General features: G+C 38.7%; 2 protein-coding genes across 2 annotated transcripts; one reads left to right on the plus strand and one right to left on the minus strand.

Moving 5' to 3' along the window:
- Nucleotides 1–1,234: 1,234 nt before the first annotated feature.
- On the minus strand, nt 1,235–3,319 carry LOC309808933 (uncharacterized protein; the record flags this gene model as incomplete). The annotated part of the gene is made up of 1 exon (XM_082629499.1): nt 1,235–3,319. Exon 1 carries the CDS (start codon nt 2,660–2,662, stop codon nt 1,235–1,237), a length of 1,428 nt encoding a protein of 475 aa, XP_082485625.1. The 5' UTR covers nt 2,663–3,319.
- Nucleotides 3,320–11,240: 7,921 nt separating this feature from the next.
- LOC309807350 (uncharacterized protein) lies at nt 11,241–25,706 on the plus strand (the record flags this gene model as incomplete). The annotated part of the gene is made up of 3 exons (XM_082626820.1): nt 11,241–11,730; nt 14,383–14,513; nt 25,602–25,706. The coding sequence occupies exons 1-3, from the start codon at nt 11,622–11,624 to the stop codon at nt 25,704–25,706; spliced, it is 345 nt and encodes a 114-aa protein (XP_082482946.1). The 5' UTR covers nt 11,241–11,621.
- Between the last annotated feature and the right edge of the window lie 233 nt (nt 25,707–25,939).

Below are 25,939 nucleotides of genomic sequence, written 5' to 3' on the forward strand. Positions count from 1 at the left end.
GCACAAACCCACGTCCCCTGCATTGGCAGGTGGACTCTCAACCACTGCGCCACCAGGAAGGCCCTAATTTTTGTCTTTTAATACATGTGAGCGCAGCTTTCATTTTGCTGAAAGAATATGACCAGTTTTCAGTTTGGGATTCTACCATTTAGTAAAGATAGTCCACTTAATTTTAGAAATAAGAGACTTAATATATAATACCTAATAATACTTTTATGTATGTTTTTTTACTGAAAACATTTATTGTAATACTGTGAAGAAACTATGCCATTCTAGTCTTCAAGACTTAAATGAATCAAGTGTTTATTAGCTGTTGTAGTTTTTAAACTAATAAAAGTCAGTACATCAGCAATTTGTAAATACAGTTTTTAAAATAATGCCTTAACAACTTTACAGTGGTTATAATGACTGTATTTAGGCCTAAAGTTAGTTAATAATTTGACATGAAGGCTTTTTAATAGTTTGATGGTGCAGATCAGGGATAGGTAAACTCTGGCTGGTGGGCCAGATCCAGCCCGTCGCCTGGCTTTGTAAAGGAAGTGTTTCTGGAACATAGTCGCACCCATTGTTTACATGGTAGTTGTGGCTCCTTTCACCCCACACCAGTGGGGCAGAGTAGTTGCAACAGAAACTGTATAGCCCACAAATCTGGAAATGTTTAAATTTAGATTTTAAAAATTGAAAAATTCTTTGAGCCTGTACAGGGCAAGTCCATTGACCCCTGAGGTAGAAAACAGTCAGGAACTTGGGTGCGGAAGCCAAATGGCCTAGGTTCAAATCTCCTTTCTCCCATTTCTTTTTTTTTTTTTTTTTTTGAAATTTACAATCAACCATTTTTAAGTATGCAGTTCAGGGACATTAAGTACATGCATAGTGTTGTGCTACCATCACCACCAGCCATCCACAGACTCTTTTAATCATGCAAAACTCTGTACCAATTAAACAGTAATTCTCCATTTCTCCCCCTTTCCCAGCACCTGACAACTACCATTCTTTTTGTCTCTATGAATTTAACTACTCTAGATACCTCATATAATTGGAATCATACAATATTTGTTCTTTTGTGACTGGCTTATTTCTCTTTACATAATGTCCTCAAGGTTCATCCATGTTGTATCATGTGACACAATATCTTTACTTTTTAAGGCTGAATAATGTTCCATTGTATGTGTATACCACATTTTGTTTATCCATTCATCTGTTGATGGACACTTGGGTTGCTTTTGCATTTTGGCTATTGTGAATAATGCTGCCATGAGCATGACTGTGCAAATATCTCTTCGAGAGCCTGCTTCCAGTTCTGGTAGAAGTGATCTGTCAGCCACTTTTGGTAGAAGGATGGCCCACTGTAGACACCAGGAAAATTTTTTCGACCACAGCCATATCCGTAACTGGTAATTCCCATTACAAAATATCGTTTACGTTCTGGTAAGTAGCACATGAATGGTCCACCACTATCACCCCTGCAAGTATCAAAAACTCCATCTTCATCACCTGCACAAAATGAAGTGTAAGGAATAATATCCCCATAGCTCTTGTCAGAATTACAAAAACTTCGAGAAATATAATGCACTTCTGCTTCGTGTAATTTTTTTGTAATATTACCTTCTTCTTTTGTTCTTCCCCATCCACTTATAAAACACTTCGTGTTTCGGTTCAGTCTTTGGAAAACACCAAAAGGTAGACAGATAGGCTGAATATAATCATTATATCTCACTGCTTTCTTTAAATGAAAAAGCGCAATATCATTTTCATAAGATTCCACATCGAAGTCTGGATGGATAATGATCGCTTTAACTTTCATCATCTTGGAGTGTGGCTGACGCCCATCTATGTTATTAGTTCCAATCACAGCTCTCCACATTACAGGATCTCTATTTTTCATCAACCTTATTTCTCTTTTCAGTTGGGGGTCATCTGTCTTAGTTGTCTGAGATGTAAGGGTTACGGGAGATGTCATCACCACGGTTTGTGGTAGCGAAGTAGCTGAAGGTGTGGTACGGATCTGATATGTCTGCATATCTCCTGATGCAGTTTGTACAACCACCTGGTTGCTGGGCACAAGTATTTGCTGTCCATCAGAGGTCTGTGCATACTGGAGAATTGTTGTACCTTGTTGAGTACTGCCTGAATTTGTCATGGTTAATGTCTGAAGCCCCTGTACTCCATCTGTGCCTGGACTGGCCAGCTGTAAGGCTCCATTTGGGGCAATGGCAATGTACTGTCCGGTGCTAGTCTGATAGATGGGAGTTGGAACAGACATAGAAGTGACAGCAGAAACTCCAGGATTTTCTCCGTCTCCTTTGCTGCCCCGTGTATCTTCAGAAGATAGGTCTTTCAAAATTTTTCTGTAAGATGGGCGCCGTGCTAGGATCCCGTGGGTTTTCTGTGAGGAGCCTATGCTGTCAGATGAGTCCTGAGACTCTTCACTTTCTGATAAAGATGATACCGTTTGCACGTGTGGTGGGTGAATTACAGAAGACTGAGCTGTCTGGATGACCCCCTGAACCTGTACTTGCTCTCCAGGAAGAGGTACAATTGTCACTGGCGCAGATCCTCTTAATGACATCTGTTGAGGAATATGAGAAATATGAGCTCCCTGAACTGTTGAACCAGACTGAGGTGCTGTCTCTGAAGCGTTATTCTTGTGAGAATCTTCCATAATCAACTGCGGTTCCTTTTTGCTTCAGGAGCTCTGTCCCCACTGCTCCCACACGTGTTTTCGGAGGCCAGCACCTGCTCGGGGTGTCAGGAGACCGCTCGGTGTGGGGCAGTTTTCTTCGGTTGGGGCATCGCACTCAGCCCTTACTTGCTGTGGCCTAGAGGTGTCGTCCTCTCCGGCCTTGATCCACGCCTGACCTGCCCGCCTCTTGTAGACAGAGTGAATTCCTTTCTCCCATTTCATAGCTAGTGACCATGGGCAAATCACTTAACCTCTATGCCTCATTATGAGGTTTAAATGCACTTATTTGTATAAATAGTGCCTGGCACATACTAAGCACTGTGTAAGTGATTGCTGTTGTTTCTGCTTGGAGCTTTAATAAGTTATTGTTAATAGAAAAATGACACTAATGATTTTCCTTTTAGAGTAACAAAGGCACTTTGAGTCTTTTACTTTTTCAGGAATGTAATAAGACTTTTTTCATTGACAGTCAGTGTTCCCTGTTACCAAAATTTACTTTATGAACATAAAGAATTGAATGTCTTCAAGACAGTACTTTTGCTTAAATGTCAAACCATTATTTTCCCAAGGCACATCAAACTGGCTCTGCATAGTCCAGGCCTCTAAAGCTTGTGTGCACACCCAAGGTAGCATGTGAGATACATTTTGTAAATATAGTTTTTTAAATAATGCTTGAGACTTCCCTGGCGGTCCAGCAGTTAACACTATGTGCTCCCAATGTAGGGGGCTTGGGTTCGATCCCTGCTCAAGGAACTAGATCCCACGTGCCTGCCATAACTAAGAGCCCACATGCCACAACTAAAAGATCCGGCATGCTGCAACTAAAGACCCGGCACAGCCAAACAAACAAACAAATAAATAAATACATAAATCTTTATAAAAAAATAAATAAAATAAAATAATGCCTTAGGAGTTAGGAAAAGAAAATATGAGAACATTTTTACCTTTGTATTATTTTTAAAAATCTGTGTAGTTTATCATGTACATAAATTCTATGTATGGAACTTTGTGTATATAATTTGTTAATAAATAAGATGCATATTAAAAAGTTTTCTTATGGTTTGCCCAGTGAGGTGTTTGGAGGCCATTGGAGGACAGGATGATGAAATATAGGGCCTCAGCAAAGATAGGATTTAGAACCAATTCCCTGACTTAGAAGATAAGGAAAATAATTCATAGACTGTAATTGAGTTGTCCAACTTTACATAAGTGTTCAGAAGCAGGAAATGCAGTGGCTAGAATCTAATCACTGACCGAGCAGAATCTGGGTCACTGGACTCGTAAACCAGAAGTGACTGTTGAATTTCTCAGGTTGATGCTCCTGGCATATATGCTTGATCTGTGTGTGTGTGTAAATCTCTGACAGAATAAGCCATACTCAGGCACACCCTGTTTCCTTATTCAAGCATCTTAATTTCATCCCATTAAATCTTTGAAGTATCAGACTACCAGAAGGCATGAAGAAACCTGGGCTGAGAGTCTTCATTCCAGGAGACGTGATCTTGACTGCATGACTGGTTTGAGGCGCATCACTCTGAACTGCAACATGCTCATTGGTGACCTGGGTGCAAGTGCTTTGGCAGAATCTCTTAGTGAGGATTTATGGCTTAGAGGGAAATTCTAAAATTGAAAATATTGAATTTTTAATATGAAATATGCTTAGCTTTTGGCATGATACTATTGTGATAGGATTTTTTAAAGCCTCATTGTACTGATAGCTTTTATTTTGCTTTTAAACTTTCTCTAAGAGTTGCATATATCCTTTATAGAAAATACAGAGTAACAAGAGAACAATTACCTATAATTTTAATACCCAGATATAATCACTGTTCATTTTGACGTATATACTTTCAGTCTTTTTTTTCTACAAATATATATGTACACTTAGGGATTACAAAAATAGAATTGTAGTATACCTGCTATTTCATATTCCTGCTTTTTTCACTTAATGATGTATCATGTAGTATTGTGTCGTATTGATGTCCCATAGTTTAATCGATTCTTTGCAATTCTATTTAGACAGTTTGCTTTTCCCTGTCAGAAACAATGTGAATACGTTGTATATACATCTCTGTGTCCATCGGGATTACTTCTGTAAAATAAGGTACTACAAGTGGAATGACTAAGTGTGACCTATTTTTAAGACATTTGATACACATGGCCAAATTACCACCCAGAAAGGCTATGCCAATTTGTAGTCCACCCCAACAGTAGATGCGAAGCCTGCCTCTCACAAACACTGGCCTGTAGCACTTGTAAAAAAATGTAAAACTACAAAAATGAGTACCTCTCCATTTTCTATGCAAGTGGGATTACTCCAAATTTTATAACTTTTTTCAATTAATTTAGTATGAGCATTTTAGCAAGTCAGTAAATTTGCATCTCCTGCATCATTTTTTGTGATTGTTCAGTATTCCATTATATGAATATGCCACAGTGCACATAGCTTATCCATTCTTGTATATAAGCTTTGCCCAGTTTTTCAGTTACAAATAGTACTCTGATATATATCCTTACCTATATCTCTGACTATTTCTTTTGGTTAAATTCTTAGAAAGAGAGTTGTTGGATCCAAAGGGTATAGACATTATTTAAAGGCTTTTCTTACAGAATCTTGGCTTCATCTGATAGGAGAATAACCACATTGTGTTTTATTTTGTATTCATTTGATTGACTGGTGAGGTTTACTGGCTGTTTGTATTAATTTGGCTATTTGGTTAATTATACCCTGTGTCCATTCTTCTGTAGTGAGAGCTTGTAAGGGTTGTATCATATCCTGTCAGATCCATATGTCTGACTTGCTATTTCTGTGTGTCATGGGGGTGTTGAAAGACTCCAGTTATTTTAATGTGATGGTCCACACAACACTTAAACAAAAGACTCATGATAGTTTCCTTTCATGTAATATTTTTTAATACCTGTGCTTTAGTGATGATCCCTTTGGTTTAAATGAGTAGGTTGTTCAGCCCCAGAACTACTAGAATTCATGATCCGTTTTTCTGGTTTTTGTCTGACCTTTTACTGCGAGGGTTCTTGACCATCATACTTTCATGATAGGTTTTTAGTATGTATTCTGTATTCACACATTGTTGAAAGTTTTTATTATTTGTATCCTCTTAGACTTGTCTTTTTTTCCTCTAAAACTAACAGTTATTACATTTCTTCTATTTTGTTTTCCCCTTTGAACTAGTTTCAAGTGTGATTTGGAGCTGAAGATCATGATCAGAAGAATGCAGTGCATTTCTGAGCTCCACCAGGTTTTGCTTGTGAGGTTTACACGCCCCTGCCGCCCTTGCTAATTATGAACTGAGATTCATTTTGTGATGCTTTTTGCTCATAGGTTATATACAGTTATTCTTCAGTTCTGTAATTGTAAAATATGTTGTCTGATTTATTGTTACTAAAGCCAGGGTTATCATTGCACATCCAAGAAGAGGTTTTTAAATTGGATTATGCATTATGTGTGTGCGTATATGTTTCTGTTTTTTTCCATAGCCAAAATTACAAACCTGCCATGACTTGTCTTGTGCAGGACTCTTCCACACGTGAGAAAATGAGAGTTTTCTATATGTTAAATCTGTAGAGTTAGCAAGTGACCTTTTGTCTTTCATCGAAAAGCACTTGACCTGCAGCAGTGCGGCCTCACCAGTGAAGGAGCAAAGGCTTTCCTAAAGGCCCTTGAAACCAACAGAACTCTGCTCGTTCTGGATATAAGAAAAAATCTGCTTGTTGGTATGTGGTCACTTTTTTTAAATTGATAAACACATAGCAAAACAAAAAATTTGTTCAGGTATTGACAGTTTTTTAAAACTTAATGTGTTTAACTTTCCTCATCATATACAGTGGGCCCTTGAACAACGTGGGCTTAGGGGTGTCGACCCCTACGCAGTTGAAGATCTGGGTATAAGTTTATAGTCAGTGGTTCCACATGTGTGGATTCAACCAACCTTGGATCATGTAGGACGATAGTACATATGTATTGAAAACTATGCGTGTGTCAGTGGACCCGTGAGGTTCAAACCCATGTTGTTCAAGCTTCAACTGTACTTTTCTAGTGTTGCACTTCCCTTATGTTTTTAGCAGCTAAGGTACTAATTAAAGTGAATTATACTTGTCAATTTTTCTTATCTCTACTCTGAATAGAGGTGAACCTAGATACTAAGCCTGCTTCCACCAAGAGCATTCTTTCTTTCCTGTGCAACCTCTGAATTCTTGCCAGGAGTACTTTATTCATTTGTCAGATTCACAAGTAATTTTGTAATCATCTTCTGTGTGCCAGAGACGGGTTTAGGGACTAGGGATAAAGCAGTGAACCAGACAGACAAAAGTCTTGCCCTCATGGAGCTTACATTCTAGTGAAGGAGATCAGATAGAAATGAGTAAATAGATAAGTCATATAATTTTAGAGAGTAGGAAGTGCAAAACTATCTTAATGTAAGGAGAGTGAGGGAGAGCAGGTAGGACTCCATTGGATAGGTTTGTTAGGGGACAGCTTCACTGGAGAAGTGGCATTTGAACGGAGACCTGAATGAAGAGAGGAGCAAGCCATGGAAGATGTGGAGTAAGCACATTCCAGGACAAGGAGGCAATGAGTATGTAGGCATGTAGGTGGGTGGAGTATTTAAGGAAAAGCAAGGAGACCAATCTGGGCAGAGTACCGAGTGAAGAAGAGTGTGGTATGACATGAGGTCAAGGAGCTAGCCAGGGGTCTGCTCTTGTAAAGTCTTGAAGGCCAGAGTAAAGATGTGGATTATTCTAAATGAGTAGAGGGGTTTGAACTGGAAAAAGGCATGATGCAAATCGTATCTGAATAAGGTGACCTGGTATAGAGAAGGGACTTGGGAGGATAAAGAAGAGGAACAGGGGGCTTTCCTGGTGGCGCAGTGGTTGAGAATCCGCCTGCCGATGCATGGGACGCGGGTTCGTGCCCCGGTCCGGGAAGATCCCACGTGCCGCGGAACGGCTAGGCCCGTGAGCCATGGCCGCTGAGCCTGCGCGTCCTGAGCCTGTGCTCCGCAACGGGAGAGGCCACAACAGTGAGAGGCCCGTGTACCTCAAAAAAAAAAAAAAAAAAAAAAAAAAAAAGAGGAACAGGGTGACCAGTTAGGAGACTATCCCAGTGCTCCAAATAAGAGATGTTTATGGCCTAGGTTAGGTTGGAAGTTTGCAGCAAGTGAAAAGTGGTTGAATTCAGGTTGTGTTTTGAGGGTGTAGCTATCAAGACCTGCAGATAGATGTGAGGTATGAAAGAAATAGTAACAAGGAGACAAGTCGTTGATGATTATGTGTGCAACTGGGTAGTATCCCTTAGAAGAAGGGGGCTGATGGGAGGAGCAGCTTTTGAGGGAATATCAGGACTTGGTTTGTTACCTTGGATGCCCTGGTTTGATATCTTAGATGCTCTTTAGGTATCTAAGCGTCTGGACGGTGCTCAGACTGTACTTTGTATCCAAAGGTAGCCAAAGCCACTTTAGATGCAAAATGTTTCAAGTTGACCTTTGCTGCTGCCCAAATAGTAGCCACTGTGGGCAGTCTGCAAGATGGCATCTTAGGTTTCTGAGGAAGAAATTAGAATACACAAAGGGGGAAATAAGTGTATAATTATATAATGTAGATTTCATATTTAAATGTATGGGAAAAGCAATAATTAGTTGGCTTTTGGTTTTAAATGGAAATAGCCACTCACTGGAAAATAATTACTCTAATTTCAATTCATTTTACTTTAGATCACTCTGTGATGAAAACAGTTACCAAAAAAGTTCTCCAGATGGAAGGAGTGCCAAGTCAGAGGTATATAACATGTTTCAGTTCTCTCGGAAGAATTTCTCTTTAATGGCTTGGTTTTCTTTCTTTCTTAAAAGAAAATTATCAAGGTACTTTCTGCCATCTTAAAACTAAGATTTGAGTCAAATCAAATGGCTTTTCTGTTTTTGAAAATGTTGTGTGATGCTTTAATTTAGGTTCCCAGATATGCAGATTGAAAACCTTTTAACTTTTTATTTTCTGTAACATATTATCGTTAGTCACAAATAGTCTTTTTTTTTTGGTGATAAGAATGAATAGCAGGAGCAGCATTTGTGAAACCAAATCTAATATGAAACTGACTCTTTCTTGTGAGTAAATTTGAATTTTGAAACAGCAAAACAATAAGGTTTAATAAAAGGCAAAATAAATTTTTTATGTTTATGATCTGCCAATTTCCCAGAAAGAGTTTTGTGGTGACTTTAGTTATATACCAGATACATTAAAATCACCAGTGGACAACACATCTTTTATTCAGGTGCCCTCTGAAAGTTTTAAAACTTTGTTGACTTCATATCACTGAACGGTCCACTTTAAAATGGTTAAAATTATAAATTTTCTGTTTTGTGTAGTTTACCACAATTTTTAAAAAATGTGTTGTTTGAAGATTTTTGGGTTTTATAACGGTATTGTATTAGCATAATACACCTCTAATCCCATTATCCTATCAAGCAATATTTACATTTTTATTTTCTCTTCCTGCTGTCTATAAACATAATTCCACATAGCTTCAATATAATTTGCCATTCTTTTCATACTAAATTTAAATTCTGTGATTCATAGTTATACTTTTTAACATTGCATTGACAAGGTTTCATTGAGTAGGTCAATTTCTTAAATTGGTGAAAAATTGGAAATAACCTCAAATAAACTATTGTAAACATCTTCATAAATACAGCTTTTTTTTTTTTATACTTCAAGTTGTATGTTTTTGATTCTCTATTAACTTGCTTGGACAATAGTGTATTAAATAAGTTGTTAAGAGTGTTTATGAAGTCAAAAAACTTATGATCGTCTGCCAATTGTTATTTCAAGAGAGTGATATTTTAATAATCAAATAGTACATTCAAAGAAGTTAAGATTTGTGATATCACACTAATTAGATATTATTATTAAAAATTTATATCCTATGTAAAGCATTCTTAAAATAGCTACACTGACTTTTGCTATGATATTAGAAATGGAAAGATATATAAATAAAACATGTATATGTAAAACATATTAGGAATTCTGTAAAATTAGTACAGAATAATAGGGCATCATGGAATGAGAACAGTTAAACATTTTTTTTTAGTTAGCATGATTAAACAAAGTGGAAATGTAACTGAAGTATACAAGCTCATTGAGCTCTTTTAAGAGTAATTTTATTTCTTGGGCTTTTTTTTGTATTTGCCTCAGTTATTTGGAGACATAGAGGTAAGCCAAATCAGTATCTGGGTATATACCTAGATCCAGGTGAGTATAGGAGTGAAATAATGGTGTGAATTGTGTCACATTTGTATTGTACTTATGTATGCCTAATAAAAGATGGGAACTTTTATTAGAAATTTTTTAATCTCCTAACAAGAAGAGTGTAATTTAAAAAAATTTTAATACAAATGTATTTGCATTAGTTTCTGAAAGTAAAGGAAGGGTATACACATACAAACCGTATGCATACAAACATTTTTTTTGATGGCAATGAAGTTAAAAAACACAATAAAATAGCACAAAATGAACTGAGCTCCTATATATTTTTAAGAGGCATGTAAATCACACAGGATCGTGTGGTGATTATCAATAAGCTACACTCTATGAAATATTTGTCCTATATTACCACATACACTCCATTTTACCCTGCATCCTAATGCTGCTAAAATATAGTAGAAAGCAGCAGCATAGCACAGGGAGATCAGCTTGGTGCTTTGCGATGACCTAGAGGGGTGGGATAGGGAGGGTGGGAGGGAGGCTCAAGAGGGTGGGATATGGGGACATGGGTATGCATATATGGCTGATTCGCTTTGTTGTGTAACAGAAACTAACACAGAATTGTGAAGCAATTATACTCCAATCAAGATCTATTAAAATAAATAAATAAAATAAAATATAGTAGCTGTGAAGGATAAATATAACCATTTTAACCTATGATGTTTGTTTTCAGTAAATTCAAATTAAATATTTAAATGTGAATTTTAATATATGGCTTGTTCTAAGTAAAATATTAACACGTAGGTCTAGTTTCTGCAACCAAATGTTTCATATAAAGATACTTGCCTCTTTACTACTGAAATATAGGGTAAGTCTCCACATTTCACTCTTTCATCCAGTGGGTTTCATTTGGTTTTTTTGTGTTTTCTATATGAAATCAAAGGAGCAGTGAAGGTTGACAGGCTTATAGGAAGGTAAAATTGACTCACCTACCCCCCAGCAACTTGCAGCCTTATAACTTGTATTGTTTTTACATAGAAAAATTCATCTTAAATTTAACTTTTGGTCTACTTCTGAAGATTCTGTTTGGCAGAAGTCATGGGTATATCTGTGTTTCTGTGTCCTTGAGATTCAGAAATGCCAAAGGTGTTCTACGATTCAGGAAACTTGAGTGTTTCTGCATGATACATAAAATGTATCATACTTTGGGATCTTTTTTTAAACTTTATTTTTGCATTTCTGCACATGTCAATACTTCTGTTTTAGTTAAAATAACTTGTTACTGTAGAGAACTTATATTTTTTTAAAATGCTGGCTTAGGGCTTCCCTGGTGGCGCAGTGGTTGAGAGTCCGCCTGCTGATGCAGGGGACACGGGTTCGTGCCCTGGTCTGGGAAGATCCCACATGCCGCGGAGCGGCTGGGCCCGTGAGCCATGGCCGCTGAGCCTGCGCGTCCGGAGCCTGTGCTCCGCAACGGGAGAGGCCACAACAGTGAGAAGCCCGCGTACCGCAAAAAAAAAAAAAAAAAAAAAAAATGCTGGCTTATGTAAAACCTTTGTACAAAACCGATCCTCTTTTTAAATGGGCTTGGCATCATTGTCAAGTGCCTTTTTGATTCCTTTCGACGTGTGCACGTGTGACAGTTGCTCTGTAGACCTTTGGTGCATCTTGATTCCTTGTTTTCATGCTTTGTCAAACGTAGTCTTGGCCGCAAAGAAGCCTGTAAGTAATGGAAGGAAACACTCTGCTGGTAAAGAATGCTACCCTCCTGAAGCGCTACCACCTGGAGTGTCTGGTTTCCGGCCATTGTGTCCTGCAGAAAGTGCAAAAAGCAACAGGTAAGCTGTTTGCATTCCCTGTCTTTTTCAGTCATTTAGAGTTCTTTATTTTGGAACTTGTATTATGTGGGTGGTCTCTGGTGCTTTGTGTAGAGGAAAAAAGGTAACTCACACATGGCTTGGCTTCTGCCTAATGAGCCCTCTAAGGAAGAAAAATTAAAAGTAATTGGGAGTTTCAAGTTGTTTCTCAAGTGTCACAACAGAGGTAACTCCGTGGGAGTCTTGAGGAGACTAAAATGATCACCAATTGTGCATGTGAGAAAAGTTTGATTAAAGGCAGGTGTAGTTGAGCGAAGCCCTACAGCACAGAAGTAGGAATTTGGATACGTACGAATGGGAAAAAAGACATTTTAGGCATGGGAAATAGTTTAATGCAGAATGGATGAAAAATATGCATTAGACCTAAATCAACTGGCTTATTAACTCAGTAAATCAGATTTAGTGAGTCAAACTAGCATTACCTGATTTCTTATCCAGGGGATAGCTGTTCATAGTAATTTTTGTCACAGAACAGTAAATAAAATGGTTGAATTATAGCTTTAGGCTTGCTAAGTGAAATAGATGGCTCTAGATGATCTTCAGGTGACTTACTTGGTAGTAATCAGGAAATTGGGGATTAACAATTGCTTAAGAAAACAAAGAGAATTGATTTTAAATAGTACTTGAAGTAGTTCCTGTGTAAAATATCTGTTCAGTTGCTCATGTTAAATGGATGTTTCTAATCCCCACTGGACAACCGACTACTTTTTTGCAAACCGGTAATGTGAATTGCTGTTGCATAAACTATAGTGTTGAATCCCCAGTGTTTGCACTTGAGTTTCACAGCTCTGTGGTTTCCTGTCTTCTTCCTGAGACACTTAATCGCAGGTCCATCCTCGTCACACAGGGGGGTAAATTAGAGAACGATTAATATCACCATTTAAAGAAGAGAGACTGAAATCTCAACCATCCTGAACATAGGAGCTGAAGGGGCCTCTCAGCAGTTCAGAGAGTTATTAGCAAGCCAGTAGGCTGAATTCTGTTGTGTTTTCTCCGTAGCAGAGCCCTCCAGGTCCTTGTTTTGAGCTTATTTATTTTTATACACAATTCTGTATGGATACTGTTCATACTACTAAATAGTTGTATTAACTGGGTTTAACTGGTGATGTATTTACATGAAGATCTAACTTCGTTTTGTTGCTATCTTTTTAGGGGCTTTCCATTCATCAAAGCTCGTGATGTATGTAATCAGTTGGTGGTGTGTAGCTATCATATTTATGATATATAGGGCTTGAATTGGGAAAGGTGGATGGTCATTCTTCTTGCTTTTTAAACTGACAGAGCCTTACAAGAAGCATTTCCCTCTCTGAAATAAATCCATGTAAAACATGTTTGGTCACTCTCCCAATGCAACTGTGTAGTTGTGTGGATTTGGCACACAACGGGCAGCCTTGTGGCTATGTCTGTAAACAAGGAAGCCTGTTTTCCAGTCCGCAAATCAGCTGTTACCCAGTGAGACGAACTTGACTGCCATTTCTGACCCCTCACATGGAGCTGTCATACTCAAGAATGTTCACATGTTTCCAAGAAACGTTGTTTGAGGGCTGTATGTACAAATTCCTGATCTGAAAGCCAATATAAAGCAACATCTCCCAAACCTCTGCTCTCTCACCAAGGCCACACACATTCCCTCGCTTATGGCCTCGTGGCAAGCGAATACTGTCAGTATCAGATTCTCCTTCCCAGTGGTCTTGGGAGACTGCCTAGTTGCTCTGTGAAAGGCACCACTGCTGAGGTTGAGAGAAGAGCATCTTGGGTGTCAGTCCTGGCCTTGCGTTCCTGGAGAGAGGGGTGTGCACCTCGTTCTCCTGTTAGGGTTTTCCTAGGCTGCAGGGTTTGCTGCTTGTTGTCAACATGATGTCCTAGTGACTTGTCCTCTGCGTGGTTATATAATCCCAGCACAGCTCTTTATGATGTGTAGACTTTTATGGGGTTGTGGCCAGGTCAGTTTTAAATGTTTGGAAATGTCCTGTTGAACAACACTGCAGTGGCAGTGAGCTTGCTGGGAGAATCGTTGCCCTGGTTTTGGCTTAAGGGTGGTGAGAAGATGAAGTTTTTGATGGGTCAGTTTTAGTTGTGTGTGTGTATGTGATTTATCTTTTAAAATTCTAATGTCTATTATTCACAGCTTAGATATGTTGACTTCCTGATTATTCATCAGTCCCTTTACTGATGTATTTTCCTCTGAAAAACTACATTTTCTTCCAGACTGTTTTTGTCTGATGGTGAAGAATAAATTTTTCATTTGCAGTATAAAGTTGATCTGAGAAGAAATGTTTACCTTGGATCTTCACTTGGCTTCTGTGAAAGAAACTTAATAAAATAATATGGGCAATTCCCATTACTAATCCTAACCACGTACAACAGAGGTCTGTACAGTAACATAGCAAAAATAAGTTACTGTACTTTTACTTAGTCATTGCCTGTTTTACACTAAAGAGCAGTGAGAGACATTTATAAATAATGATACCTCAGATCACTTTTGTTAAATGTCCTCTAATATTTGGATATTTGGTATCTGGCTTGTGTTGTCTTTTATACAATCTTGTCTTCTTTCTTTGCACTTTAGTTTAACAACTCTGTGGTTTCCTATCTTCTTCTTGTGACACTCAGGTCCATCAGAATTTCCTGTGACTGTGACAGTAGAGAGTCCTTCCTCCTCAGAAATCGAAGAGGTCGACGATTCCTCAGAACGTGTTCAGGAGGAGCCAGAGAAAATCCGTTTGAAACAAGAAGCATTGCAGGTACAAAGTTATCACTTTAAAGCTATAGAGAAGATTATTTTTCAAACGGAAGGCTGATTGCAACACTGCACAGCTTGTGTGAGGGTTCTGTTTTCTCCTCCCACCTGCATTGTATCCCCTTGAATGGTTCCTTAAGCTTAGACCAAGGTGAATGGTGGACATTTGAACTCTAAGAAACGAAAATCAAAACATGTCATTAGTAATATATTTTCCTTTGCTTAGAACCTTAGTATATTAGATTTAGGGAGAAGCTTAGTGATCATAAGATAAGGAAATTGAGTTCTGAATGAATACAGTCAGCTGATTCAGTGCTCTTGTTTTACAGATGAGAAAATTGACAGTTCTAGTTGAACTCTCTTTTTGTAAGAGGAAAATATGGCCTCATTTTAAATAAAAGTAAAGTTGAAAAAAGTTTTGATGTTGATATTCTCCTTTCCTAAAATCAAAAATATCAAGAAGCTACATTCTATTACCAAATAAACCTGACCTCTAATGTCATTCCATACTTTTGTTTGTATGGACAGAAAAGAAAAATTGATTTTCATAAGAAATTTTTGCACCTCAAAAATAATATATTTATTTTATTTCAACTTCAATGCAGAGCTGAACACTTCTAGTAAATAAAGCAACACCATTTGGGGGGACCTTGTCTTTGTGCTACAAAGTCCATGTTTAATTTTAAAAAATTATTTAAATTTAATTATTTAAATTTAAAAATTATTTAATGTGATTTTCTTTTCATATGAAACATGAAACTTGACAGGTTTCAGAACTAATTATCCCATTATTGTAGGACTATGGGAATTACTCTTTGATTTTCAAAAGAGAAAGTTAGATTTTTATTTTTTTATTTTATTTTATTTTTTTTTGCAGTACGCGGGCCTCTCATTGTTGTGGCCTCTCCCGTTGCGGAGCACAGGCTCCGGACGCGCAGGCTCAGCAGCCATGGCTCATGGGCCCAGCCGCTCGACCGCATGTGGGATCCTCCTGGACCGGGGCACGAACCCGTGTCCCCTGCATCGGCAGGCAGACTCTCAACCACTGTGCCACCAGGGAAGCCCGATTTTTATTTTTTTAATGAAAATTAATGATAATATAGAGAAATTTTAAGAAAAGAACTTAGAAAATTATGATTTAGAGCAGGAGAAATCTTTAGTTCATGTAGAGTTACCCCCTTTTGTTTTATAAATGAGCACCTACAATTTGTAGCACGTAAGTGGTTTATTAGTAAATGGCAGAGTACGACAAGACCCTAGAGCATGTAACCCGCATTCCTTGTCATTTTAGATGTGGTGTATTCATTTCCTTCACGAGTAGACCAGGAGATTGTATTTCTAAAAGCAGTGATAGACACTGGGGAAGACCAAGAAGTTTAAACACTGGGACCACAGAATAGCAGATTCAGAATGCATGAGAACCCTTTTAGCTCTTCTCCATTTTGACAAGACACAAAAATGATGGTATCAAAGTATTTAAGTATATAAGCCCACAACAATCAAGAGATTTCAACATAGTTTGGGAAGACGGAAGACAGGTGGAAGAGTGTGAAACTGAAGCAGTAGAACAGAGGAAAAGCATCACCTAGAACATGCACAGGGACCACGTGCAACTGAGGAGGATTCTGACCCCACCTGCAGAAGTATCTCTGTGCTTTGATGCGCATGTATGAGAGAGGGTGGAATTAGTTAAAAGTGTGACTGAAATAGGGGAGCTCATTGAAGGGTTGTGTTTGGAGGAGTGGACACCCAGCCCCGCCCTCACCCTCCTGAAATGAGATGATTTCATTTTGAAAACAGTGAAACTGGCGAGATCTAGGGCAGCTAGTGTGAGTTTTTACACCCGAGAAAATTGTGTTTGGGGGGGATCCTGTTACAGTTACTCCCCGCTTCTTCCTGCATAAGAAGCCAATCAATCGTTGACTTCAGGGAGCTTTCTGCACTCATTCTTTTTTTTTTTTTTTTTCTGTACGGGGGCTTCTCACTGCTGTGGCCTCTCCCGTCGCGGAGCACAGGCTCCGGATGCGCAGGCTCAGTGGCCATGGCGCACGGACCCAGCCGCTCCGCGGCATGTGGGATCCTCCCAGACCAGGGAACAAACCCGTGTCCCCTGCATCGGCAGGCGGACTCTCAACCACTGCGCCACCAGGGAAGCTCTCTGCACTCATTCTTAAATAGAAAATAACTGTCATTTGCCTGATAGCTGAGTAAAGCTTACAACATCAGAGAGGGGGAAAAAGAGTGAAAACATATCCTAGTAGGACCAGGGACAATTTAGGGAACAAAATAATTTAAGGAAAAACCTTAATTAATATCCTGAGAGAGGTTTAAAAACAGCTAGAAACTATAAAATAAGACTAGGGAGTTAATTAAAAAGAGAATGGTCAGAAATCAAGAGAGGTCTCCTGGAAATGAAAATATGGTTGCTGAAATAAATTCAGTAGGAATTTAAAAAATTTCTCAGTGTATAAAAAAGAAAGACACAATGGAAAATGTGATAGAAATATGTTAGAGAGGCTGCATCTGGGAGATCCCACATGTTACTATTAGAAACTCCAGACCCAGAAAAAAACTGGAGGGAAGCTATCAAAGGGCAACAAAATTCCCCACAGCTGAAAGTAGACATCAGGCCTCAGACTGAAAATAGTTATACAAGACGAGCAAGAATAGCCTCATACCTAGGCACCCTTCCTTGTGAAACTTTAAAATACTGAAAAAATAAATTAAAATAGAATAAAATACTGAGAGGATACATCCATTCCAGAGAGAAAAATACTGGCTACCTAAAAAGAAAATTTAAAATCTGACTTTATCATACTTGTCATGAGCACCATGGATCCTGGAAGGCATTAGAAAGATACCTCCAAAGTTTTTCAGGCACATACTTTTCACCCTAGGGGTTTGTATCCAGCCAAACTATGAGTCATAAGTGGAGGCTGAAGAAGATATTTTGTACAGAAAGAAATTTGAAAAATTGACCTCCTGTGCTACACCTGAAGCTATTTATAGAAATAATCCAGCAAAATGAGGCAATAAACCAAGAAGGAAGGTAATAGGGGATTCAGTGCAGATTGCAGCTAGTCTAGAGTGGAGAGGCTTCTATTGATTGTGTGATTGAGAGCATAGAAACACCTTGAGGCATATTGTACTTACTAGGTATTAGGCACTGTTGGAAGGGAGGAGGGAGAGGAAGAGGAGAAGGAACTTGAACTCCAGAGGAGAAAAGGCTATACGGACATAGACTTGAAGCACACTAAACTATGGTTGATTTTTAACCTAGTATTGGTGAGGAAGGGAAGAATCCACTTCAACCTGACACTATAGATGTCCCCCTTTTCAGTGACACACAGGGGTAATGACCACCTATCTAATTGGTTGTCCAAACCGGAACTTGTCCAAACTCCTTACACTTCAATAGTGTAAGGAGGCACTCGAATGCTGTAACATCAGGACAACAGGTATAAACTGGAACAGCCCAAGGCGGCTTGGGGTATGTGGTCACCCTGCACAAGGGCAGTGACACTGGCACAGTACGGAACGAGGTGTAGTCTATACACAGAGACACAGTACATCTGCAGTGGGCAATATTAATTTCATTGTAATAATGGCAATAGTGTCTTGGTTTTCAGCTTTTATTGTCAATTTGCATGTAAACACAAATAACTAAAGTAAACTATACTTAGTATGTATTAGTATTAACTTGGTATGTACTGAAATGTATTGTATACTGGTATGTACTTAGTATATATTAGGCTGTAAGTGTTTTTGCATATATTAACTCATTTAATTCTCTGAATTGCCTTATGAGGTTGGTGCTAATATCATTCCCACTTTTGAGAACAGGAAGCTAAGTCAGGGAAGGAACTTGCCCAGGCTGTACCTAATTTAAGGTTGGATCGAGCCTTTGAGTTCAGGCTCTCCGCCTGTTCTCTTAAACCTTACTCCGTACTGACTCTCAAATAACAGAAGACTTAACTGCACATAGAACAGAATATAAATTTCAACTTTGACAACGTAAAAGCTAGGTTTGGAAGGTAGACAGGAGGTAGAAAAAAGGGAAGATGGTATGAATGTCCTCATTTTACAAAGCGTGACGTTGAGAGAGTTTCTAGTTGATCAACAATGTAGGTTTTTAAGTATATGACTACAAGTCAAAGAGATCATGAGCAGTGGAATAACTCATGATGACATAACTTTACTGAGCAGTGTGGACATAGGAAAGAGTGTAAAGGAACTAAACCCTTACTTATTAGTAAGTTAGAAAATGAAGAGATAATGCCTCCAATTTAGTGAGAAAATAGTCATGTAAGAGTATTACTTGGAAATGGAGAAGAATTCAAAATAACAATAGTTGGACTTCCCTGGTGACGCAGTGGTTAAGAAACTGCCTGCCAAGGCAGGGGACATGGGTTCGAGTCCTGGTCCGGAAAGATCCCTCATGCCGCGGAGCAGCGAAGCCCATGCTCCACAACTACGGACCCGGCGCTCTACAGCCTGCGAACCACAACTACTGAGCGCACGTGCCACAAGTACTGAAGCCCGTGCGCCTAGATCCTGTGCTCCCTAACAAGAGAAGCAACCTCAATGAAGAGTAGCCCTCGCTCGCCGCAACTAGAGAAAGCCTGCACGCAACAATGAAGACTCAACACAGCCACAAATAAATAAATAATAAAATAATAAAAATAATAAAAATAATAATAAAAAATAACAATAGTTGATGTAAACCTCATAAAAAAGGAAATCCAAACAGCCAGTAAACAGAGAAAAGCGTACGACTTCGTTAAGTAATAAGAGACAAGTGAGTCAAAACCAAGGAAACTACATGCCAATGAGATGGACAAATACATACAATCTGGTAGTATCAGGTATTGTAGACCTCGAGTACTATGGGAATCTTCTACCCTACTTATACTGGAGTATAAATCGACACAACTACTTTGGAAAGCATTTAGCCCTCTCCATCAACTGAAGGTATATAAATAGCCTGTGAGCCAGCAGCCCTCACCCCTGCCCTGTGTAAATGCACCAGAATAACGGGTACAGCAGGATTCCTGTCCATGATTTGCATTAGCACAAACTGAAAACAAACGAAATGTCCATTAAGAGTCAAAAATTAAAGATGATACAAATAGATGGAGAGATATACCATGTTCTTGGATTGGAAGAATCAACACTGTGAAAATGACTCTACTACCCAAAGCTATCTACAGATTCAGTGCAATCCCTATCAAACTACCACTGGCATTTTTCACAGAACTACAAGAAAAAATTTCACAATTTGTATGGAAACACAAAAGACCCCGAATAGCCGAATCAATCTTGAGAACGAAAAATGGAGCTGGAGGAATCAGGCTCCCTGACTTTAGACTATACTACAAAGCTACAGTAATCAAGACAGTATTGTATTGGCACAAAAACAGAAAGATAGGTCAATGGAACAGAATAGAAAGCCCAGAGATAAACCAACACACATATGGTCACCTTTTCTTTGATAAAGGGGGCAGGAATGTACAGTGGAGAAAGGACAGTCTCTTCAATAAGTGGTGCTGGGAAAACTGGACAGGTACATGCATGTAAAAGTATGAGATTCGATCACTCCCTAACACCATACACAAAAATAAGCTCAAAATGGATTAAAGACCTAAATGTAAGGCCAGGAACTATCAAACTCTTAGAGGAAAACATAGGCAGAACACTCTATGACATAAATCACAGCAAGATCCTTTTGGACCCACCTCCTACAGAAATGGAAATCAAAACAAAAATGAACACATGGGACCTAATGAAACTTCAAAGCTTTTGCACAGCAAAGGAAACCATAAATAAGACCAAAAGACAACCCTCAGAATGGGAGAAAATATTTGCAAATGAAGCAACTGACAGAGGATTAATCTACAAAATTTACAAGCAGCTCATGGAGCTCAATACCAAAAAAACAAACAACCCAATCCAAAAATGGGCAGAAGACCTAAATAGACATTTCTCCACAGAAGATATACAGACTTCCAACAAACACATGAAAGAATGCTCCACATCTTTAATCATTAGAGAAATGCAAATCAAAACTACAATGAGATACCATCTGACACCAGTCAGAATGGCCATCATCAAAAAATCTAGAAACAATAAATGCTGGAGAGGGTGTGGAGAAAAGGGAACACTCTTGCACTGCTGGTGGGAATGTGAATTGGTACAGCCACTATGGAGAGCAGTATGGAGGTTCCTTAAAAAACTACAAATAGAACTACCATATGACCTAGCAATCCCACTATTGGGTATATACCATAGACCATAATTCAAAAACCATAAATTCAAAAAGAGTCATGTACCTAAATGTTCATTGCAGCTCTATTTACAATAGCCAGGAGATGGAAACAACCTAAGTTTCCATCATCGGATGAATGGATAAAGAAGATGTGACACATATATACAATGGAATATTACTCAGCCATAAAGAGAAACGAAATTGAATTGTTTGTAGTGAGGCGGATGGACCTAGAGTCTGTCATGCAGAGTGAAGTAAGTCAGAAAGACAAATACCGTATGCTAACAGATATATATGGAATCTAAGAAAAAAAATGTCATGAAGAACCTAGGGGTAAGACAGGAATAAAGACACAGACCTACTAGAGAATGGACTTGAGGATATGGGGAGGGGGAAGGGTAAGCTGTGACAAGGTGAGAGAGTGGCATGGACATATATACATTACCAAACGTAAAATAGATAGCTAGTGGGAAGCAGCCGCATAGCACAGGGAGATCAGCTCGGTGCTTTGGGACCACCTAGAGGGGTGGGATAGGGAGTGTGGGAGGGAGGGAGACGCAAGAGGGAAGAGGTATTGGAACATATGTATATGTATAACTGATTCACTTTGTTATAAAGCAGAAACTAACACCAAATTGTAAAGCAATTATACTCCAATAAAGATGTAAAAATAAAAAGTGTAAGCTGTTTTTATTATTGGATGCAAGCTAGTGATGCTGTAAAAGCTTTCAGCAAGTATGTGTTTCTTTCTTATATAAAGAACTGCCATTAAGGCTGCCCTAATATTTTTTAGATTACATTTACCTATAGATTACTTACAGGTTCAAATCTACAGTGGAAATAACTTTTTTTTTTTTTTACTAGTTTTGGAATGATGTTTTTAAACCAGTTCCTTAGAAGACTCCTATGTGACCCACACTAGTAAAATATACCTTCAGGTGCCTCCTCTGTCTGTAGGGAACAGCAGTGTAAAATATGTAAACAAATGAGTGTCCTTGTTTGCTAAAATTTAGTCTGTTGATCATGTTGTATTATTGCTCTTCCCCAAATTCTCTCTCTCCATCAGGTAACATTCCTTATTATTAGGAAGAGGAAGTTCCTTAACATGTTATTTCGACAGCATAATTTACCCAGATGATGGTCATTATGATGATGCTTCATTTGTTTTTGATTTATTTTACTTTTTTTGATGATGCTTTAGATTCATTTAGAGTCCACCATTCAGAGAGGAAGAATAGCTGGCCTACATTATTTATCATACTTATTAAAAATTGCTGCATTCCCATTTGTGAGTTTGTTGAACGACTGGGTAGCATACCTCTTTATAAAGCTAAAATGGAGAGTAATAAATGAAAACACTCCCTAGCTATACTATTGATTTAATTGTTTATTAAAATAACCTCATATTGGACTTGTATTTTCCTCTTAGAAAATTGGCAAAGTGCTAATCTATTTAGTTTAACTGGACCAAGTACATGTCTTATTTAACTTTGATTCCCCAGCACAAACTCATTTATTAAGAATAACTGCTTGGGACTTCCCTGGTGGTGCTGTGGTTAAGAATCCACCTGCCAGTGCAGGGACACGGGTTTGAGCCCTGGTCTGGAAAGATCCCACATGCCGCGAAGCTGCTAAGCCTGGGCGCCACACTACTGAGCCTGCGCTCTAGAGCCCGTGAGTCACAATTGCTGAAGCTCACACACCTTAGAGCCCGTGCACCGCAACTACTGAGCCCACATGCTGCAACTAATGAAGCCCGTTCCCTCTAGGGCCCATGTGCTGCAACTACTGAAGCCCACGTGCATAGAGCCCCTGCTCTGCAACGAGAAGCCACCACAATGAGAAGCCTGCACAGTGCAACGAAGAGTAGCCCCCGCTCGCCACCACTAGAGAAAGCCCATGCGCAACAATGAAGACCCAACGCAGCCAATAAATAAATAAAATAAAATAAAATAGAATAAACAGTCGAGAATATTGGTCTTTATTTTAAAAAAAGTGAATGCCTGTTGAATCGAATTAATCAGCCAAACAGTAGACAAATGAAAGTTGTGGCTAATAAGATGGGCCAGACTGAAATAGTATTCTTGTTGAGAAGCTTGCTTTAATCACCTTCTTATTTTCCAGCCTTATATAATCATGTATTAATGTGATAGAATATTTCTCATATTGAGAAAATAATAGTTTTGTATTACGCTGAATCTGCCTGGGAATAAAATAGACACCTTATCAAATTCAGTGGAGGTGTCATGAGAATTGATACCTAAGGGTTGTTGTGGGAACACATTTAAATTTTAAAAATATACAAGATTTTTGATATTGTCTCATGCCCACTATATTGTTTGGGAATCATGCAGTTTCAATTTATAGACTTGCATCATGTATTTTAGGGCTGGAGAGAAACTTGATAAGTCCTGCATTGAACCTAAAGAGGAATGCATTGCCATAAGGTGCTCATTCAAAAATCAAATAATGATGTGAATAATGTTGATCATCTCTGCTGGAGGAAAAACATGCTACACATTAAACACATTACTTATTATATATTTATTTAACAATCTTGGACTTTATTACTACAGTGTTTTGTAGTATGTATGCCTTATTTCTTTTCTTATAGTTAAATGTCTGAATTCTGAGAAATTTCAGCATGCTTTGGTGAGAGGAACAGTCATCTTATTTTCAAAAAGATGCAGGCACAGACTGTTTTTGACCAAAAGGTGTATTACTGACCAAAATTCAGCCATCTAGTCTGGAAAATAAATGAAGAATTCTGCTGCTGGTGAGATGAATGCATAGGTAGAGGGAGGTGAAGAATATAAACTACTTAGCAGCCTTAAAGTTTCTCTTGACTTTGATATAAGTGCTGGAGAAACATCAATGTTATCATTCCCAGAGACCATTCATTTAGAAATGGAAATTAGAACAGATGGAAAAATACAGTGTTGGGAGTTACCTATCAGGAAACAAAATGGATGTGTGTGATATCTACCCACTGTCATGGTGAGGGCCCTGCATTACACTTACTGTCTAAAGCTTACTGTGCTGAAACCTTCACAGCAAAGGTTCCCGTTCCTCATAATGACCTCTAAGTGAAAGTGAATGAGGTTTAGCTACCAGGTGTGTGCTTCTGGAACAACACACGAAGGGCCCTATTTTTTAATTTTATTTTATTTTTATATTATTTTATTTTTTGGCTGCGTTGGGACTTTGTTGCTGCATGCGGGCTTTCTCCAGTTGCGGCAAGTGGGGGCTATTCTTCATTGTGGTGCATGGGCTTTTCATTTCGCTGGCTTCTCTTGTTGCGGATCATGGGCTCTAGGTGCACAGGCTTCAGTAGTTGTGGCTTGCGGGCTCTAGAGCACAGGCTCAGTAGTGTGGCACATGGGCTTAGTTGCTCCGCGGCATGTGGGATCTTCCCAGATCAAGGATCAAACCCATGTCCCCTGCATTGGCAGATGGATTCTTAACCGCTGCGCCACCAGAGAAGCCCACAGTGGGACCTTTTAACGTTGTTCCAAAGCTATTTTCTTTGGAATACTGTTCTGTGAGATTTGGTAGAAAAAGAATCCCATGATCAGAATGTTTGGGAAACACTGAATATTTTATCCCCACGTTATACATTCAAAATGTATATTTTTTACATCAGACCTAAAATTCCTAGAATAAACAAAAACTGAAAAAACAAACCAAAAAATCCTGCTAATTCGATTAATACAAGTTTTCCACTGAACACTTGTGAATGTTTTTGAGGCACTGGCTGATACTGAACACAGTCTTGGGAAGGTTGATCTAAGGAATTAAAATTCTGTAAATTATGAGGAAAACACTTTTAGGTGAGAAGAGATGCATATGGTAGCAGGCTTCAGTATTCTGTATTTCCATTCGGGAAATTGTTCTTATTTGATCCCTTCCACCCTTGATCCTTTTTCCTTTCAGTGGACTCTGTAGTAGGGATAAAGGGGAGAATGTCATTTACTACCCTAGAAGAGCTATTTACTCTAGTGTAAATACAGTGGAGGCTGGTAAAAGTGTGTTGATAATAAGACATATTAGCTTAGGTTCTCTTGGTAGCAAATAACAAAAACTAAATCAAAGTTGGATATGTGAAACCCAAGGGCAGAAATACAGCCAGGCTCAGGAAAGGTCTAGGAAGCAGCTATATCATTTCCAGTAATGTGATCGCCGAACTGCTTTTCAACAAAGGGCGTCTTCCTAATGAACTTCAAAATGAGCTCTGCTGCTTGTTGGAGTTAAAATATATCTATATATCTATATATCTATATATATATATGTTTATACATATATATATGTATACACACACACACACAAGCATGCATATATACATATGATACAAAGAAAGAAAACATATATAAGTGGATGTTTTGTTATTACAACATGCATGCCAGGCATTGGTGACCATGGGAGGTCACCTCCGTGTTTCTGAGCAAGACAGCCTAACACTCATTTTTCCATTATCACTGTTGCCCAGAGTGAACTTGTCAAAGAGATACTCCACCATTCAGACTTCCAAACCCCTCCACCCCCCATCTTGCTACTCATACTTAACCATTAGTATTTGCATAATTAATGCACATAAACATTTCAGGTGAAACTGCAGACACCCTTTATTTTAATCCCTGCCCAATCCCATTCCCTTCACTTGTTCCCCGGAGGCAACTGCAATCATGATTTTCAGGCTATGGTTCTATACTTTCACTATGCACATGCACCCACGTTCACCAGGTACCCCTACCTCACCCCACCCCACCCCAGTCTACCCCCATATACCTACATTATTTATAAGGGGAAGACTGATTTTGTGTTTTCCAGGGCCCCATGGAACACCTTCTCCCTCCCACTGTGGAGATCCTGAGCTGCATCTGGTTGGGGTATGGCTGTGTTCAGAAACTCCTGGATACCTGTTTTAAAACTTAAAAAATGAGAGATTTGCCCACATGAATCAACCAGAGACCTTTATTTATTTATGAACCAATAACTTTATTGGAAGAAACGGAAAAACTGGAAGAAAAAAACTTAAGTGATAAAATAAAGTCCAGGAAAAGAGAGTCCTGCCCTTGTTGCCAAAAAAAAAACAAAACCAAAACTTAAGTGAACTTCTTCTGCAAGGGCACTCTTGCCGTCTGCATGGCAGGCATGGTGACCAGGGC

This window comes from Mesoplodon mirus (assembly GCF_964341445.2).
Source record: "Mesoplodon mirus genome assembly, chromosome: 7".
Lineage (NCBI taxonomy): Eukaryota > Metazoa > Chordata > Mammalia > Artiodactyla > Ziphiidae > Mesoplodon > Mesoplodon mirus.